Genomic DNA, 19,934 nt, shown 5'->3' with positions numbered 1-19,934 from the left:
TGTTAGGTCTTGGATTTCCAGAGTACCCAATTAATGCTTAACTCCCTAGTCCTAGCCAAAATTCACTCCTATTGAAGAGACAACTTGAACAATCTTGCTAATAAGATTAACAAGTTCATTCCTTTTGATTGATTTACAACAAACCTTAATGCCTCTCTTTTCTTATCCTCCTCTTCCATTCTCCAACAAAAACTTATTAATCTTATATCATAAACACTTTATATAGGTAAGCATTGTAATCATTTTCCTCAACTCACACTGTACCTTTACACCTCAACCCATATAAGTGGACCTAAGTCCATGGCACAACCCATCACACTCTAAGATGGTTCTAATTGTCTCCTCAAAACTAGGACATAACACACCTTAAATGCCAAATGGTTAAGTCATCCCAAATTTGTGGGATTTTTTCCTTCATGGAACACATTCTAGCTAGTGTTGATCAAACACAATGCACTAACACCACTAACACACACTAAAAGTCCTAGATACCCTTACGCTGTGGCACGCACCCAAGCACTTCGACTGCACCTCCATACAATGCACCTTCAACTTTGGATGTCCCAAAATAGTAATATCCTAACCCAATATGGCCTACTTGTTAGATTTGTGTAGTTCCCTCCTTATCAGATCCTTGCACCTCCTTGCACTCCATGGTAAATCTACTCTAATGGTCACCTTCCAAGTTCCAACACTTCCTTTCACATCATGACATAACCACCGATATACATTACAACAACCTTCAACTTCTTTAGTGGGTTGCACATCTATTTCACATTTCTTCTCCATCTTACAAAGTGGTAGTGCCAAGGAGAGAGTATCAAGTTGAATCAAGGATTGCTCACTTAGTACCACTACTAAGTTGCCTTCGTGCAACTTGTCAAATCCCTTAATTTTGTTTCACAACTTCTCATAGGGCTTAACTTGCTTGTATACACTTCTAAGTGAGACTACAATCCCCCAACCTCTCCTCTGCAACCCTTGTTAGAGTCTTCTTAGACGTGCAATCATGCCTCAAGCTGAATATAACACTAGCATCCCAAATGTGCATGCTCATTCCATCTTTTAATGCTTCGCTGAAACCACATTATGACACTGCTTAAAATGAAATGTTTACATCTTAAGACAATGTACCTACTTTGCTTATGACAATCTAAACTATGCAAGTGGCTAAGAGAGGACTATATTTTCCCAGGATGAAAATATAGGGTCTTACAACCCCATTCACACAATAATTTTAATATATTTCACCCGAAAAAAGATACATACCCTACTCCTTTCAAATTTATCATATAATTTTAAGAAATTAACACTTGTTATTAACTATTAAATAGACTTACTATATATTCTCCTTTGTTTGCACCCACCTTATATGTAAAAACATATAAATATTTTCAATACAACCAAATTAAAATCATATTTCCATTTAAAAATTATTAAATTGAAATTAAAAAAAATTACACCTAATAAACTTAAACAACAACCATAAAATTATATTATTATTATTATAAATATTTTCTAACCTAACCAATAACCAAAAACATTATATAGTTACTTCTTTAGTGATGTGAAAATAAAAAAAATGTATTTATTGTTTTAATAACACCTAATAAACTTAAACAACAACCATAAAATTATATTATTATAAATATTTTCCAACCTAACCAAGAACGAAAAACATTATATAGCTACTTAACTAGTGATGTGAAAATAAAAAAATGTATTTACTGTTTTTCACTATGAAATTAGCATTTTTGAAAAAAGGTAAAGCTTTACTTTTCTTTACAAAACCCCTCCCAACCCAAACTTCGTTTACGTTCTAGAACAAGAAGGAGGATCTGTTCGCTTTTCGCAGGGCGGGAGCGAAAACGAGATTGCAGAGATTTGCGAATTAGGGTTTCACCAGTAGCAGACACTCGAACCCCACGATCGGTTCTTCAGTCCATTGACTGCGCCAAGGTATGTTCCATTTTTAACTTCAATGGATTTCCACCCGCACATTCAGTCTTCCACACAGAGAGGAGTACACGCATTTCAGGTTTTTGGTTCAAAATCCAGTGTGTTTTTAGCAGCCACTCTTGTATGTTTAGGTTTTAATCTCTGTGCTGCAATCTGTTACTGTTTGCAGGGATGGCGCTGGCATTTGATGAGTATGGGAGGCCATTTATCAAATAAAGGAGCAGGAGCAGAAGACCCGAATCAGAGGCTTAGATGCTCAGAAGGCCAACATTGCGGCCGCTAGGTCCGTTGCGAGAATCCTTCGCACCTCTCTCGGCCCCAAGGGAATGGACAAGATGCTCCAGAGCCCCGACGGCGATGTCACCATCAGTAAGCTTCTCTTCCATTTATTGAATCTCTATTTCTGGGTCGGTAAAACCCCTTAAAAATCTAAAAATCTGAAACTAAGTAGAATTTATTTAAAAAACTTATGATTCGTAAGTAGCAGTTACTTTAAAAAATTTATAGGTTTTCCGAAAGGAGTGAAATAAGCAAATACTCTGCGATCTGCTTACTCTTCCTCACAAACTGTGAGGCCCGCTGAGCTAGATGCTCTACATACGACGCTGACTGCCTACGAAAGCTCCCGAATGGGTGAATGCGTTGAGATGTCACTAACATTGAGAGATAGACACTTTCCAGGGATCTACTTGGCGTAGAGGTACTTTTGGCGGGCTTTTCACTAACCAAGAAACTTCGTTTACAAATTATTTTGCTCAAAATAACACCAATTGCTCGACAGCAGAAGGTTCATAAAGAAATGGAAATAATAATTTTAAGAAGAATTTCGGAATAAAGAAATAAATTATATAAATGTCCACAAATGATGAAAGGACACTTTTTTTTTTTTTCTAAATAAGACTGAGCTATTATATTACAGCAAGAACAAAAATTACATCAGCAGTATTACAACAGAGCTGAGGCTCTATAAAACCTGTCATAGGATAGACAATAGACTCAGGAGTATGCATTTCCAGGATTACAAAAGATCAAAACCAGAGCGACATTCATGAAGCCGACACATGGACTGAAGTACATGGGGACTGAAACAACAGAAACACATGGAGTCTGAAACAACTGTAGATAACCGAAACTGTGACAGAGAATGACAGAGATACATAGTGACAAAGTGCAGACACAAATAAGATAGCATAAGGAGCAGACAGAGAGAAAATTCCTTGCTGAGAAACCTGCAGCGCGAGCTGGGCGTACTATTCATCATCAGTGGTTTGCGGGTCGTCCTCCTTCTTGCAACGGGGAGGCTGGTGGATGGCCTTGCCAACGTTGCGCTGCACAGGTTCGCTCGGGCCTGCTCCAGGATCTGGGGAGAGGCTGTCTTGAACAGGGCGCAGAATGTCAATGGCGGGAAGTTGCATGTCAACTGTGGGTGCTATCCCAGGAATCCGCGGAGGGCTGGCGCGAGGAGCTTCATCTTCACCCCAAGGATTGCTGCAGTGCTCCACCGAAACTGTGACAAAGAAGGTGGAATTGGACAAAGTGCATGGAATGCGGTATCTTACCATTGGGTGCTCAGAGTGCCCGCATTCCATTCGCTCTTGAAAATCCGCCGCTCTTCCTCTGCCCGGAGGCCTTCCCCTGGTTCTTCTGCGCTCAGAAGAAACTTCAATTGAGGAGGAGGGAGAAGGGGCATTCCTCTGAGACGGGGCTCTGCCACTGTAACTACCACGCCGACTGATTCCTCTTTGGCGTTCTCGCTGCATGATGGTAATGTGCGGGTGGCAAGTATGCTCACGCGAATTGTCGCTCTGAACCAGACTCCCAATCCTCAAACGAGACTGCGGGTAGCAGGTATGCAACACCGCCAAGCTCCCAAACTCTTGACCAGACTGCGGGTATGCCCCCAAATTGCCCAAATCTATGGCCTCTAAACCATCACAGTTGCTCTCAGAACCAGAATGGGAGCCGAAACAGTGAGCCTCCACCACCTCCTTCAAGACCAGAGTAGGAACAAACGAGAAATGCGGGAGAATGTCCGAGAACCTCTGGCTTTGAAGCGCCATGTTCCGGTTCTCAAGGCGAGCAGTAAATGTCGAGGGGACGCTTCTGCTGAGAGCCATGTCCCTTCTCCTTAAATGCTGCATGCTGTAACGATGTGGGCGAGTCCTCCTTGTGTACGTGGCTTGTCCGGGCGGACACATGCCCTGCTGACAAGCCATGAGCCATTTATAACTAACAACCACCCGCATCCGGGGGGGAGAGGTCCTTTTGCACCAATGTGCTGCAGTCTTTTTTGAGTTGTTCATCTTCAACTATGTCCAGGGAGCCTGAAAAATATGGTGAAGTCTGAGAAACTCCTTGGTTGGCCATTCTGTCGGCTACCTGATTTGCTGTTCTTCGCACATGCTGAAAGGTAATGCTATGTGGATTTTTGAGCTTCGCTTCCAAGGATTCCAGCCTGCTCAGAAGTCTCCAGCTGGTTGCTACTTTGTCCGCTGTCGCCCCTGCTTGAATTTTCTTGGCTGCAGTGATTAGGATGAGAGAGTCGCCTTCCACCTCAAGAGGGAAGAAGTGTTGTTGCTCTGCTAAACAGATCCCTTGCCAAAGTCCTTCCATCTCTGCAACATTGTTAGTGTCTTTGCCTAGAGAGCCATAATAGATGTGCAGAGGTGCTCCTGTATGACTTCTGATGATTCCTCCGTAACCTGCCGGACCGGGGTTACCCTTTGCTGCCCCATCAAAGTTGAGCTTGAAAGAGTTGAAAGCTGGTGGGGACCAGGAGGACGGGGAGGTGGAGCTGCGAGGGGGACGGGTGATGACCTTTGCAAAGGCTGAAAGGTCAAGATTCCATTCTTTAAAAATATCCCTTTCTTGTTGCGTTTCTGGCATGTCAGTGTCATACCAGGTTCTTATGGCTAAGGTTTCCTGGATATTTCTTTTGTAGATAAGCCACAGAGCGTCTGTTGTCCGGGAGGTGTTGTTGAAGATACGAGAGTTGCGCTCTTTCCAGAGTAGCCAGTACAGAAAACCTGGAATTAGACCCCATAAGGTATTGAGAAGTTGGCTTTTGAATGGGTTCTTGTCCCAGTTCCTAATATTGTCCGTTACATCCTCGCCTCTTGGTGCTGTTCTTTTATTGCATTTCTCCACTTTCTCCCAAAGCTGCCTTGCTAACGGACAGGTCTCCATTAGATGGCTGATTGTCTCAGTGTGAAGATTGCAATTTGGGCATCTAGAGGGCCCAATGAATCCCCGTTTTATCAAATTATCCCAGGTAAGAATGCGCCTTTTACTGAGCAGCCATAAAAAGGTTGAAATTTTAGGCCAAAGCCCTGGAAGCCAGACTCGTGCCCAAATTTGGTCTTGATCCCCTTGGGTGTCTGAATAGCGCAACTGATGTGCTTCTTTAGTGGTGAATGTGCCTTTGTGCTTGTGACCCCATCTGAGCTTATCCTGCTGGTTGGAGTAGCGAATTCTGCGTTGTGTGAGTTCCTGGTCCAAGTCTGAGTAAGTTTCACCTTCCCAGTCTCTTTGCCAGCTGTTTGCGGGTCTCCATATTTGGTATTCTTGATGCTGCGTTTGTTGCCAGAATTGATGAACCTGAATGAGGTTTTCTTGCTGCATATACGAATGCCAGAGTGGCATCTGGAATAGATTTGCCAGTTTGGGGAGCTGCTGCCACGAATCCTCCCAGAACTTAGCTGATGTGCCAGAGTGGATTTCCCAAAAACTATGTTCCTGTATGAAGCGACTGTGTATCTTAGCAGCATTCCAGATTGGAGAGCCTTGGGCGATGGAGTTAATTCTGATGAGATCGTGCCATTGACTTCCCATAGCATACTTCGCTTGCCATAAGCGTGCCCAAGGTGAATGAGGCTTGGAGAGCCAGTTCCACCACATCCGGGCTCCCATAGTGTTGTTACTTTGAAGTGGATCTCTAAGCCCTAGTCCACCCTCTGTTTTGAGTTTGCACACTTCTTTCCAATTAACGAGGGCCCATTTTCGATTTCTGCCCGTGGAGCCCCATAGGAAGTTGCGCTGAAGGTTACGAATGGCTTTAAGGACCCATTTTGGAGCTGCCAGTGTGGAGAAGAGGTACAGCGGCATAGCTTGAAGGACAGACTTTATCAAGACCAATCTGCCTGCCATGTTGAGAGCACGAAAGGTCCACGAGGAGAGTTTTGATTCCAGCCTATCAAGGAGGGACCGCCATGAAGCGTGTTTGATAGCTGAGTCTGAGAGGGGTGCTCCAAGGTATTTAGATGGCAGATGGGAGATGGTGAATCCCAGGATTCTGGCAATATTCCTTTGTGTGGAAGGGGGGGTGTTGAAAAAGAATAGTTGCGACTTTGAGGCATTGATGGAGGTGCCAGAGGCATCAGAGTAAAGGGAGAGGAGAGATTTAAACACTGAGGCTTCTTTTGAGGATGGATGGCCAAATAACATGGTGTCGTCCACGAATTGCTGATGGGACAGCGGATTGAGACCATGGATAGAGATACCTTTAAGCTTTTGAGAGGCAATAGCTGATTTGAGAAGTCTGCTAAGACCCTCTGCCATTAGAACAAATAGAAAAGGAGAGAGAGGATCCCCTTGTCTTATGCCACGGGAGGGTCGAAAGGGAGAAGAGGGAGAGCCATTCAAAAGGACTGAGAAGCTGGGGGAGGTAATGAGATTCATGATCCACCTGGTCCATGTTGCACTGAATCCAAAGGCTAAAAGCATTTTTTGAATAAAATTCCAACTGAGCTTATCAAAAGCTTTGGAGAGATCGAGTTTTAGAATCATACCTGGTTTCTTAAGGATCTTTAAAGAGTGTATAACCTCATTTGATAGTATGATTCCGTCCATAATCTGCCTTCCTTCCACATATCCTGTTTGTTCCGGAGATATGAGCAGGGGTAGGAGAGGTTTGAGCCTGTTTGCAATCACCTTTGAGATTAGCTTGTATATGACATTGCATAGCGCTATAGGTCTGAAGTTTTCCGGCCTGTTGGGTTCTTCACCTTTGGGAACCAGAGCTAGGAAGGTGGTATTGAGGGACGGGAGGATCCAGTGCATACTTCTGGATTCTTCAACAAGGTTCCAAACTTCATTTTTGATGAGGTCCCAGAATTCGTGGAAAAAATTGGCTGTAAAGCCATCAGGACCAGGCGCTTTTCCGTCCTTGAGTTGAGCCATGGCTTCTTCAACTTCTTGCAGGGTTGTGGGCTGGAGTAATCTGTTGTTGTGATCCTCAGTTATGATGCTTGGAATATGCTGCGTGATGGCCCGGATTGCTGCGTCCCTGTTCTCAATGGGTTCTGTTAAGATTTCCTTGAAATACCCTGTGAATTCCTTTTCCATGTCCTGATGTTCCTCAATTCTTTCGCCTTGTTGGTTGTTGATGAACGCGATATTATTGTGCATTCGCCTTTGAATGGTGGCCTTATGGAAGAATTTTGTGTTCTTCTCTCCTTCTTTGAGCCAGTTGATTCTCGATTTTTGCCGCCAGAGTATTTCTTCTTGCTTCCTGCGTTCCTCGATTTGGTTCCAAAGTGCCTGTTCCTGTTGTGCTTGTTCTTCTGTTCTGCCTTGGAGAATGAGATTTTGTTGGAGCGTGCGCATTTGCTGTTCTAATTGTGAGCGCTTCTCCTGAATGTTGCCAAAACTTGTGCGATTCCAAACTTTGAGGACATATTTCAGATTTTTCAGCTTTTGTTGGAATTGATACATTTTGGCTCCCTCTGGCGGAGTGTAGGCTGCCCAAGCATCACTGACTACCTTCCTGAAAGTGGTATTTGTTAGCCAGAATGCTTCGAATCTGAAGGGTCTGTTGCATTGGTTGCCTGGTCTGGACCATTGTAGCAAAATTGGCCAGTGATCAGAACCGCTTTGGGGGAGGATGGAAGCATTGAAATCCCCTCCCAGATGGATTGCATTATCAGAGAGGAGAAATCTGTCAAGTCGGGAGGCTATGTGATGAATGCCTCGTCGTTTGTTTGTCCAGGTGAAAATTCCATTGGAGGTAGGGATGTCCATAAGTTGATTGTTTTGAATGAATTCTTTGAGGCCTTCACTGTCACTGTCAAGCCTGATTCTGCCGCCCTGTTTCTCTGCCATGGAAGTTATTATGTTGAAGTCGCCGCCCCCGATCCATAGCGGGAATTGTCTATTTTCATTGAGGATAGAGATTGTTTCCAGTAGTTCTAATTTTTGCTGAATTAGTTGAGGAAAGTATACATTTGTGAGATGACCATGTATGCCGGTGCCTACGAGGTGGAATGAGGCTTGAATGAGATGGAGGGTGGCGTGGAAGTCATATAGAGTGATGATCTGTGGGTTCCATAAAATAGCTAAACCGCCTGAGGCTCCGGAGGCATCTACAGAGATGGCCCTGCTTCCTGCCCAAACTTTGCTGCGGATTCGTTCAATAACATCCGTTGTGCTTTTGGTCTCTTGCAGAAAAACTATGGTTGGTTTTTCTTGTTAAATCAAATGTTTGATCATTCTGTGTTTTGAGGGACTGTTGAGTCCTCTCACATTCCAGGATATTAACTTCATGTAAACTGTGATTTGGGTTTGTAGAACTTTGTCAACTTAGGGAATCGCCCCGATTCCATAAGTATTTCACCTATTGCTATGGTGCGTTGTAGGTCTGTCTTTCTTCCCCTTTTCTTGAGATCCTTGAGTATCTTTTTTCCATCCCATAGACTGCCTCCCTGTATGCCCAGGCTTTTATTATGCTGCGCCTTGGCTAGAACTCCTTCCAGCTTGTCTATTTGCCAGGGTTGAATAGAGTTGTATTCTTTTTGTTTGCATGCCGCTTCAAGTGTGAAGATGTCTAATCCATCTATATTGACATCCGCCTGATCTTCTTCCATAACAGTAGTTTCACCTAGAACTTCCTCATCCGCTTCTTGCTGAAGACTGAGAGCCAGAGTAGCATCGGTTTCCATATCAGAGTCCTGCTGCATATTATCCACTGAGGGTTTCTCTTTAGAGAAAGAGAGGGGACTGGAACTTGATACGGATTTACCTTTCTCCAAAGAAGGGCCTGGAGTGGGATTCATTGAGGCAGGGTCAGAGGGCTGCAAGGGATCTGAGTGAAGGAGGGATGAAGAGGGCGAAAAGGGGTTGTGTGGGGGTTCAGAACTGGGATGATCATGTTTGTCATGCGTAGCAAGAACAGAGAATTTGTTCTGGTGATCCGCTTTGAAAGTGTTTTCAATAACTGGCTGACTCTTTTTGGCATGCCTACGGCGGTTGGGGATTTTGATAAAACCTTCAGGGTCTTTGTCAGAGACAACTGCAGCTGCTTTGGACTGGGAATTTAATGGACAGTCACGGAATAGGTGGCCGTGCTCATGACACTTACGACAGTGAAAGGGAATGTGTTCATAATCTAAAGGTTGAGTCCATTCATAATCATCGTGATAGAGTTTTACCGTATCAGCGAGAGCTTTGGTCAGATGCATCTGGACGCAGATCCGGGCGTATGAGGTGTATTTGCGAGTTTTTGTCTCCGCTGCAACTCGTATGAAGGTGCCCAGTTTGTTGCCTATATCCGCCAGCGTTTCTTCTTTCCAGTACTCCGCTGGGAGGGAGTACATCCTGATCCAGACCGGTGCCCAGCTGAAGTCTTCCTTATCGGGATTGAATCTGGGCTTCCATTCTGTGAGATAGAGTCCTGAAGAGTTGAAGAAGTATGGCCCTCCTTCGAATATCCGCACTCTGTCCTCCACACAGTGAAAGATTGCTGTAAAGAAGCCCTTTGGTCCTAGTTGCAGAGTTATTTGTCCTTTGGGCTTCCATTTTGAAGCTATCCAACCTTGTAGGGCTTTTTCCGTAGGCCAGAAGCCTAGAAACTTTCCGATGAGTGCATGATCTTGCATGTACTGAATTTCACCATTGATGCGGTGGCTGGGCAGGTCAACTTTGATGGGTTCAGCAGCTTTTGGGATACAAGTGGCTGAGGTTGCCTTTGGCTGAGTCGCCTTAGCTTTATCGTGGTTCTCTTTGTCAGCATCGTCTTCTCCTGTCGGGGCCGTATGAATCCTTGCCTCAGCCTTCCGATGTCCGTCTTGACCTGCATCTGGGCCTGCGTCAGAAGGGTGCAGAGGCTTTGAGAACTGGGTATTGTCAGAACTCGTGGAGTTTTTTGGAGGGGAGGCAGAGCTCTCCCCTCCGACCGCCATATCCATTGCTATCGATCAGCAGGGGAGCGACGGCTGTAGCAGGGTAAACAGTCAGGGGCGGCGGCTGGTTAGGGTTTGGCTGCGATGAGCAGGAATTCGCATCAGAGTGATATTCGACCGATTCCAGCTCCTGATGAAAGGACATTAGGTTAATGGGACTAAAACTATATATTGATGCTGGAGTGCTTAAAGGTATTCGCTGAAAAGGAGAGACTACAAATAAGATTTCAGATTTAACAGAATGACGAATGATAAAATAACAAAGGGGTGATTATCTCAATTGTTTGTAGCCAATGTTGTTGAGCATCTGGCTGGTTCTGGTTACGTGTTAGTAGGTAACCAGTTTAAATCCCCCAGATTTAGGTGCACTAGTCTATGTCAACAGTTTTACGAAGAATGCCATTCACAAATATGGAGAAGCATCTCATGGATTTCCTTATCAGATTTTCAAGGGTTAGAATAACAGATAAAACTGATACAATGAAGACGAGCATCTAGCTGGTTCTGGTTACGTGTTAGTAGGTAACCAGTTTAAATCCCCCAGATTTAGGTGCACTAGTCTATGTCAATAGTTTTACGAAGAATGCCATTCACAAATATGGAGAAGCATCTCTTGGATTTCCTTATCAGATTTTCAAGGGTTATAATAATAGATAAACCTGATACAATGAAGACGAGACTAATAGCAGAAGCCTAGAAAATAAATAAGTCCTAATTTATCTAAGCGTCAAAGGAGAGGTATGCAGGGCCATAAACCAGGCTGGATTCTATCCTGGCAAACTTTATTGAAGCTCATCGGACTGCAAAGTTTGACGGGTTACGTGTGGAAGGGAGAACCCTGGTGATGGGTGTCTGTCTAGTGTCTACAAGATATAAGCTGAGAATTATAGCTTTTGTAAGATAGCATACCTAGATGGCCTTGTGGATTATCTGGATGATCTCAACTGTGCTTGGTAAAGGTGCTTCTGAATCACTGATCGTCTGTTATTTCTGCTCATGACTGGTGCATCTACCGGGTCATCGATGCTTCATCCAGCTGAAAAAATGATGCAATCAATCTAGTGGATCTGGGTCTGGAGGACTCATGCATGTCCTGCTCTTAAAGTATTTGGTTCGCTTTACTTTGTTCTTGAATAATGAACTCCGCTTTCACTGTTGTGGGGAGATTCCGGTCTTAATGGATTTTTTGTTGTCATATCAAAATTTGTAGTGGAGATAGTGGATAAAAGCCATGCACTGCAACAATGCTCCCAGCCAGATAATTTCATTAAATTTTGGAATCTAATAAGAAAAATTGAAATCGAGTAATAGTTTGTGTGGGAAGCAAAGAAAGTGAGAAAAAAAATCTCTTAGCTTTGAGCTTCATTTATGTGTACTTTGTATAACAGCTACTTGGTTAACTTAGTAGGTCAGTCTTTATTATCTAAAATATGCATATTGAAGATTGGATATCACGGCAGTTTCTCCCTCTCATCGCCATTGTCAACATGGTCGTCAGTGAGCATCTCTACATGAACAGAGGATCTATTTGTCCTTTTAATGTTAACAAATTTATAGTTAATTATATAATAAATATTTTGATGTACATGTACATGAGGACTGATTGGCGCCGTGAGCAAATCCAGGCAAGGGTAGGGGGTTCAAGAATTTTAAGGAAGGTTGCCTCTTGTTCATAATTGTTGTGACAATTTTTCTGATTACTGGAGGTTCAAAAATTTCAAGGAAGGTTGCCTCTTGTTCATAATTGTTGTGAAAATTTATCTGATTACCTTGACCTCCCTGATTTCAGCATACGTGTAACTAGGAATGGCTATAAACCATAGTAGCAAAATTTGAATCTGAATATGTATTCAAATACAACTCAGTATGGAAAATACTTAATAAAGAAATGCAGCATGGTTCCAATATGGAAATCTATATTTCTCAGTATGAAAATAAGCGTTTTGTTCCATATTTTAGAAGAACTTCATCCTCAGAACACACTAAAACCAGAAAAAGCAATTTATTCTTTGAAAATTTTGCAATGTAGTTTATTTTTAAGTGTTTTCTTACTGTTATTTTTATTTTTTTGAGGTTTTTGCTCTGTTTTTTTGTGGCTTATATGTTGATGGGTATCAAAGACATTATAAGGTAAGTGAACTGTTCTGTATCTGCATTGCAGTGAAAACATACTGAATTTTGTACTGTTGCCGAATTTCCATATAATAAAGAGCAATATGACCAAATCTTGCTACTATGCTATAAACTAGATTTCCAGCATTGAAATCCCCTTGTGTATTCAGCTATGGGTCCTGTGGGTCATCTCGACTCCCTCCATGATAGTCCTTACAACATATTCAAGTTTGTATTTGTTCAATAGAAATGTAGGGAAACAAATATTCCTTTCAAAGGTGTAAGACTCTGTCACCAAGCAATATCTAATGTGCATAAACATTGTTCTATCAACCCTATGGTTGTCTTGTGGTATTTTTTCTTGCTTCTCTGTTCTACACTACTTGGACACTCCATAACATTTTTCTACATTTTAATCATGCTATCCAGTGAGAAGATATACTTGAATTCTGAAAGGATATGTTATAATGCTGATACTACTTGTGATTGCACAGAGAGGCCCCGAGTCACTGAACAACCACCATTCTTCTGTGGAAAACTGGCTTCTGTATGAAGGGGTGTTACCTACAACAATGCCTATGGACAATCCTGCAGAAAAATGGGCTCTGCTTGAAAGGTGTGTGATCCCTTCAACATGCTGATAGCTGATGGTTATAATTTTGAAACATAACCCAGAGGAGAAAGAAAGGAAACTTCTTCCTAATCGCGCACAGGGCAGCCCTTTCATATTGATTAAGCCAGATGCAACTACAGTTCCATGGGAACAAGACCAAAAGCCATCATCAAAACACAGTGTTCCATGACACTAGGAAATAGACCTTGAGTCAATCTGGTAAATGCATTATCTGTAACAGTAAGAATAGATGAACCGTATTCCTCAGTAATTGCTATTCCTCACATCTAGAATTTTTCACCCCTTGGTATCCTTAGTGAGTCTTTTCCTTCTTTCCAGAATGGAATTTTGAGTGTAGGTGCTTTTGTGATTGTTTCATTGCCTTCTTGTATATTATTGGTCTCTCACGTGCATTCATGGACAGACATAGCCCACTAGATATCTGAGAGTCTGAAACAGGCTTGACAATTCTCAAAGTTTTGTAAACTTTTCTTGTCATTTTAGTATCTAGAGTCTTGTCTGCTATGGTTTGGAACTTCTTGAAAAAAATGTTGGCATTGGGGGTACACATGCTAGTTTTACATTTTTACCCAATATGGTGGTGTGTAGGGTATCACAAGATAATGTTTTGTTGGAAACACATCAGGATGGTTTTCCTGCTATTGATGTGAATGACTACTTCTGTTAAGCATATTTTGCTCTATGCCATGTTGTAGGAGGATGCATACCTGGGATTGAGGAACACATCCTATGGTATGAGGGATTTGTCCAAATTTTGGGGACATGTCTTCTGGCAACATATCATAGTTAAAATTAGGCTTAACAACAATAGCCATTTGTATCAACAGCAGGAAAACCATCCTGTTCTATTGTCAACAAATTTTACCTCAAGATACACTTGGATTTGCCGAGTATTCATTGCAAGCAGGTTAAAGTTAAAACTAGTATTAGTACCCATTGCTAACATTTTTTTTCAAGAAGCTCCATACTTTATTTGCAACTCCTATATCCAGGATTCAGGATTTGTCGGGGGGGGGGAGGTACAGAAATGTCCTGAACAGCTCGAGATGCTCCTTGGCTTGCTACCTGATGTCTGCATGATGCAAAATTTAAAGTTGGGGGACATCCCATGTTATGGTCATATGCATCTAATTTGTAAATTTCATTTTCCTTCACACCATGCATCTAATTTGTATTCTGTATGAGAATTAACAAAGGAATGATGCTCTTTTTCCTCTTTTCCGCTTTCCACAATATTTGCTGTTTTTTTTGGTGAGTTTTCCATGTTCTAGATCCCACTTTGTTCCCACACACTCAAATTTTAGTTGCCTTGCTCTGCCACAATAATAATGCTTCAAATTCTTAGTTCTGGATTTTCTTATTCTTATTTTTAGATTTGCTTTAAACCAAATCTTTACCTGTAAATTGAGATGTAAACTTAGAGTTGTGTTTATAGATTCAGAAATAAAGTTGAGTTTTTGAAAAGTTCTCAAATGAGAGGCAAACGTTTTAGGCTAAGCACAACCATACCCTTTATTTTCCTCCCTTCCTATGGATTATAATTGATAATCTAATATTTTTTAACTTCATTTGATTCTCTGAAGTTGATTCCCTTCCTCCATTTTCATTAAAATCATCATGTTATAAGGCAAAAGGGCATACCTTTATATGAAATTTTGCCAGCAAAGAGTCCAAAATTAAATTTTGGACAATTAAATTTTCATGCAACTAAGCAACATTGCTTTTTAACAATACTCTTGGTTCAACATTTTTTGACAATGGTCTTGGTTCAGTACTTTCTTACGAGCAGAGCCCTCTCCATTCCTTCAAGCAAGAGTGGTCTCCTTGGAAAAACAATAAATCTGACCATTTCAATTTTTTCATAATGTAATACCTTGTACTGGATATCTTTGGTTTATGCCTTCTAAAATCTTGGATACCTCATCAATTTTTCCCTTAGAGAAACACTGTTTTACAGAGTCAAAAAGTTAGTTTCACAACCTCTTCTAATTCTTTTGCCTTCTAATTGTAATGATTTTTCCACTTCACTGGTCTGAAATAGAGCAGACATTACTTCTGTGTATACTTTAACATGTACAGAGGATTTACAATCTATCACTTCTTCAAGAAATTTTTATGCCTCAATTTTTTTTCCTACCTTCCCAAGATGATGCATGCCATAGATAAAACTTGCATGACTTGGAACAACACGTTCCCTAAGCATTTTGTTCAGTATCTGGGCAGCGGCTTGAACTTTCTTTGATTTGCAGCAAGCTTTGATGAGTGAATAGTACAGAGCATATGTGGGTGAGAGACCCTTTCTAATCATTATCGCCAGTTGATTCACTGCCTCATCCACCATACCCAACTATCATAGGCCTCCAATGAATGTCCTATAGCAAACTATATCAGGATTTAAATTTTTTCATCTCCATTAGATAGTTCCTTGCATGGTCCACTCTACCAGCGTTGCACAAAGCATTGATCAATGCATTCAAATGGATTGTCCACTCCGAGAAAGGATTGTCCCTGATTTTAATATATAGTGTGACAAACCGTATGTGACAGGTAGGTGGAAAACTTTTCTCGCAATTGACTAAGCGACGTCTTGCGAGCCAGACTTGAGACGGAAACCCTCGTTAGAAGTATATGCTTGGCTATTTTCCAAACAAATGAAGAGTCAATGAGGTTTTGTGTAATCACTTCTGGTATCGTATTGGGTTATTGTTAGAAGCGATAATTGGATTCGGATTCTCATCGAGTGAGTTGTTCTACTTTCTCAATTTGAGAGGGTTTGTTTGGAGGGAAAAACGAAAGAGGACATACAAGAATAGTGAGGGGAAAGATGCAGAGGAAGAGGATTGAGAACATCGCCAGCAGGCAGGCTACATTTTCCAAACGTAGGTGGATTGCTGAAGAAAGCTTATGAGCTCTCGGTGCTCTGCACTGCAGAAGTTGAACTTGTGATTTTCTTCCCAGCAGGAAAGCTCTATGAACTGTTTTTTAGTGCAAATCCTACTATTTTGATTCTAATAATCATGGCTATGCAAACCTCATGAGATTCTTACTAATAACCCCGGTGGTGCAAGCCCTAGTAAGCTCGATGTTGAAAAACTTAGTGTAAAACCTCCAACAACAACATAATCAATACATGATGTCAAAAAAAATGGAGAAGCATCCAAGGTTCTTAAGCAATGATGTAATGAATGAGGTGGAGAAGCATCCAATGTTATTGAGCGATGGTTAGCTATACGAGGAAACATGCAATGTCATCTTCCTTTCATTTTCATGGATATAACTTAATATAACTTTCTTATGTAGAAAACATGGCTTATCTTAGGCTTAACCATGCATATAAAATACCACCTATCATCTTCATTGAAAAAAGAATGGTGTCTTTGTTCATAAATATCAGTGATTAATCGTAGGAATGGCTATTATTCTCTATCAAACAAAATCAAGGACTAAGTAATGAAGATCTTGGTCGACAACAAAACTTATGATTATTAACTTCACATTAAAATTCACTTCATCTCTGCCACCTTCAAGGAAATCTTTGTTATCCATCACCATATTGATGTTGTGACTTGGTCCTTGAAAAACATTCAGCATGTTTGATTCATGGAAACCTTCAAGTTAGACAGTATATGTCATGCTAACTTGCAAGAGATTGGTGTGAGGTACATTGAGGCTTGCAGGGCCTACCCTGCAGTTTGCCCTCATGAAAGCGTAGAACTAGATTATAACCAGTTTCTTAGGAAACCATGAATCCTTTCTAGCCTTGACATCTCTGTGACCAACAAGATATACAACTCCTGATAATTCAGAACACTTCCATAGTTCCAAATGTACATCACAAGAAGGAAGTAGGTGGCAAAAACCATTTATCCAACCATTTTCCCCCACTTTCATCAAAACTGCAGAAAAATAAATTAGCTCAGTTGATCCAAATAGAACAGGAAATCCAATCGCAAGGAATATATTTTTTGCCCATATAAGAACCATGACAAGAGTCACTAGGCTTGTAGTCACCATAATCATCTCTACCTTTGCAATGCCATATGCATTTGATATCTCGACCGTGCTCTTAAAACAATCACATACCAAGACACACATTATCATTAGAACCCAGTTGATGACAAGAATGTAGATCTGACCCATGAACCGTCGGGATGTGTGAATTATTTTCAATCTGGGAAAGCATCCTAGGGCCATGGACATTTTAATAGATGAAATTGTTGCTGAGATCATTGCCTGGCTTGCAATCATGGCAACAACACTAGCTATCACGAAGACTGGCCAGATAAAACCATCTGGAATTGAAGCAGAGAATACGTTCTCCACCACAGAGGGATGCTTCATAAGATATGCAACTTGATCCATGTAAGCCAATAGTAGGCATGGGAATACTACACATGTGAAGGCTACCTGGATGGATCTTACTGAGAAGTGACCCAAATCAGCAAACATAGCTTCAGCTCCTATTATGCATAACACGCAACCTCCTAGGGACATCCATGCTTTGATAGTGTTCCTCTTGAACAAGTAATAGATATAAACAGGATTGAATGCCCTTAAAATTGTCATGTCATGTTAAATAATATTGTAAAGTAAAATAGAACCAATAGAGAAAAACCATATCATGAGTGCCAGAGAAAATGTCATGCCTACTTTGCTTGTACCAAACTGTTTTATGCTGAACAAGATCACCAGGAATATGATTGAGACAATGACCACTGTTTTCAACTTTAGTATTTTGTCAAATATTAAGAAATGCGAAACATAATATATATGTTAAAGAAGAAACATATTATATATCTTCAAGGAGAAACATATAATGGTAATGCAAAGTTTTAAAAGGTATGTGATCCTTAGGCTTATTGGAGAGTATATAAAAAATTTCACACCTTTTTATGAGATATGGGAGGAAAACATGTTAAAGATTTTTAATAAATATAAAATTTCCAAAATGATGCTAGTTACGTGTGATTCTTTTTTCATTGTTTGTAATTATGAAAAATGAAACTCAATGTTTTTTCATTAGTGCACACATATTTCATTATATAATTGCATATAGAAAAATCATTCCAGAGCCGATAACAATAAAAGTGAAGAATTTATGGTCCAACATTATATTTAAGGGAGATGTTTGAGGATGACTTTTGAATTTTGTTTTTCATTTTAAGACATTTGGAGCAAATATTAGGAAGGACTTTGAGAAAGGATTGTCCTTGATTTTCGAAAAGGAGTTGTTCCTTTCCAGCCATATGCCCCAAGTGACCATCAAAAGGAGAGCTCATATGTTTTTTGGATGTTTTCTTTATAGCCATTTTTTTACACATATCCATAGAGTCCCCATGCCATTGATGTGAATTACTTGTTCGGTTTTTTTAACCAAACAAAAAAAATTAAAAAAATGCCTCAAGATCAAAGACTGAAACAAAGACCTATTGACATACCTTTTAAAGTATGGAAAGAACTTGTAAAATCATATGAGAAGTTGTATGCACAAAGAAAAGTCGGCAATGAGAGCATTCAGGTATTGAATTTTTCATTAAACATTATTTAGAATGCATTAATACTTATAAGTATCTTAGACATGTATTTGTGTGAAAATAAATTGAATTGGTTTATGTTTAAGGACAAGGCATCCAAGGCGAGGTTAACCAAGACAAAAGTCACTCATTGTAGTGGCCAGAAAGGTTTAAAAGCACTGATAACAACCTTTGTAAGTATATTAAACATGTGATATTTTTTTAATAAATTTTGTACTAGAAGAAAGTCATTGTTATCTAATTTCTCCCTATTTACTGATTGATAGGAACTAAAATATGGAAGACCTCCAAATCATTTGGAAAAGGAGGTGCTGCAACAAAAGAGATGGGTTGAATTTGTTGTTTGGATGGACTCTATGGTATGTAATCTTAGTTGGATTTCCAATATACTTTTAAACCATATTTTCATTTTATTTTTTAGTACTATTAGATATTATATCTTACCTCATTTTATGGTTAACATTGTATAACAAAAACATGCATTGTGTTATGTAATTAATACTAACATGTAATATTGATTTTTTTTGTCAGAATGCTATAGGTAATGATTGCCAAGACGATGATCCAAATTATGTTCAACATATATCAGGAGATGATGAGGATGAGGATGAGGATGATGGTGGTGAAGGAGGAGATGATGATGATAGTTGCGGTGTTGGTGATGATGTGGATCAGAGTAATGAGGATGGTCAAGATGATCATGAGGATGATCTTGGTGGTGGTAGCTAGGCATGCACATGCATTGTTTTTTATGAAGAAATTATTGTGTAGAATGACATTGTTATGTTTAGATGGGTGTTGTGAATTTACCCTATATCAATGAGACATTTTGATTTTGTAATCATACGATGAGTTTGATTTATGTATGTTGTTAATTTATCGTAGAATAACGATATTCATGAAATATTTTGATTTGTTAATCATATTTGAATTTTACTTGTTTTGATTAAAAATAATACTGATTTTATTAGTATTATGTTGCTATTTTATACATGTTTTGAAAATTGTTAATGACACATTGTTATTTTTTTGGATGGATGTTGTCAATTTCTCTTAAATTTCTTTACAAATGATTTTGAATTGTGATATCTGCTTTAATGATATTTAGAAACTATCATATATTTCACTATGAATCTATAAAGGGGGTCATATATGTAAAGAAAAATATACTTTATATAAGAAGTCAAATGCGGATGTAACCATGGATGCAAAATTGAAAGTAAAATTGGATGTTAAACTAGGAATTAATACAAAATGCAAACAATTGACATACAAAGTGTTTTAAATTAGAAGTGAAAAATTGTGCAATAGTTGACACAAAGAAGGGAACAAAACATGGCATACAAAAGGATATCAAATTGGGCAAAAACAAGGACACATAAATGGGCACCAAATTAGATGCAAAAAAAGACAACAACTAGATGTAAAATAAGATTCAAAGTTGAGCGTTAAAAAGAAGCAAAAAACGTTATAAATTAATATGCCAAATGATAATGCAAATAATGGTGTAAATTTGGGATG

The 19,934-nt window shown here is 40.0% G+C and overlaps 1 protein-coding gene across 1 annotated transcript; it reads left to right on the top strand.

The window, feature by feature from the left end:
- The first annotated feature begins 1,734 nt into the window (after positions 1 to 1,734).
- On the top strand, positions 1,735 to 19,333 carry LOC149189947 (uncharacterized). Its single transcript, XM_089413328.1, has 5 exons — positions 1,735 to 1,959; positions 2,129 to 2,328; positions 18,500 to 18,586; positions 18,680 to 18,772; positions 18,945 to 19,333. The coding sequence occupies exons 2-5, from the start codon at positions 2,212 to 2,214 to the stop codon at positions 19,140 to 19,142; spliced, it is 495 nt and encodes a 164-aa protein (XP_089269454.1). The 5' UTR covers positions 1,735 to 1,959; positions 2,129 to 2,211; the 3' UTR covers positions 19,143 to 19,333.
- The last annotated feature ends 601 nt before the right edge of the window (positions 19,334 to 19,934 follow it).

The sequence above is a fragment of the Pinus tabuliformis genome, chromosome 3_1 (assembly GCF_031772625.1).
Source record: "Pinus tabuliformis cultivar Carrire ecotype Pingquan chromosome 3_1, CPIR1, whole genome shotgun sequence".
Lineage (NCBI taxonomy): Eukaryota > Viridiplantae > Streptophyta > Pinopsida > Pinales > Pinaceae > Pinus > Pinus tabuliformis.
This window is presented reverse-complemented; position numbering and strand designations above follow the sequence as displayed.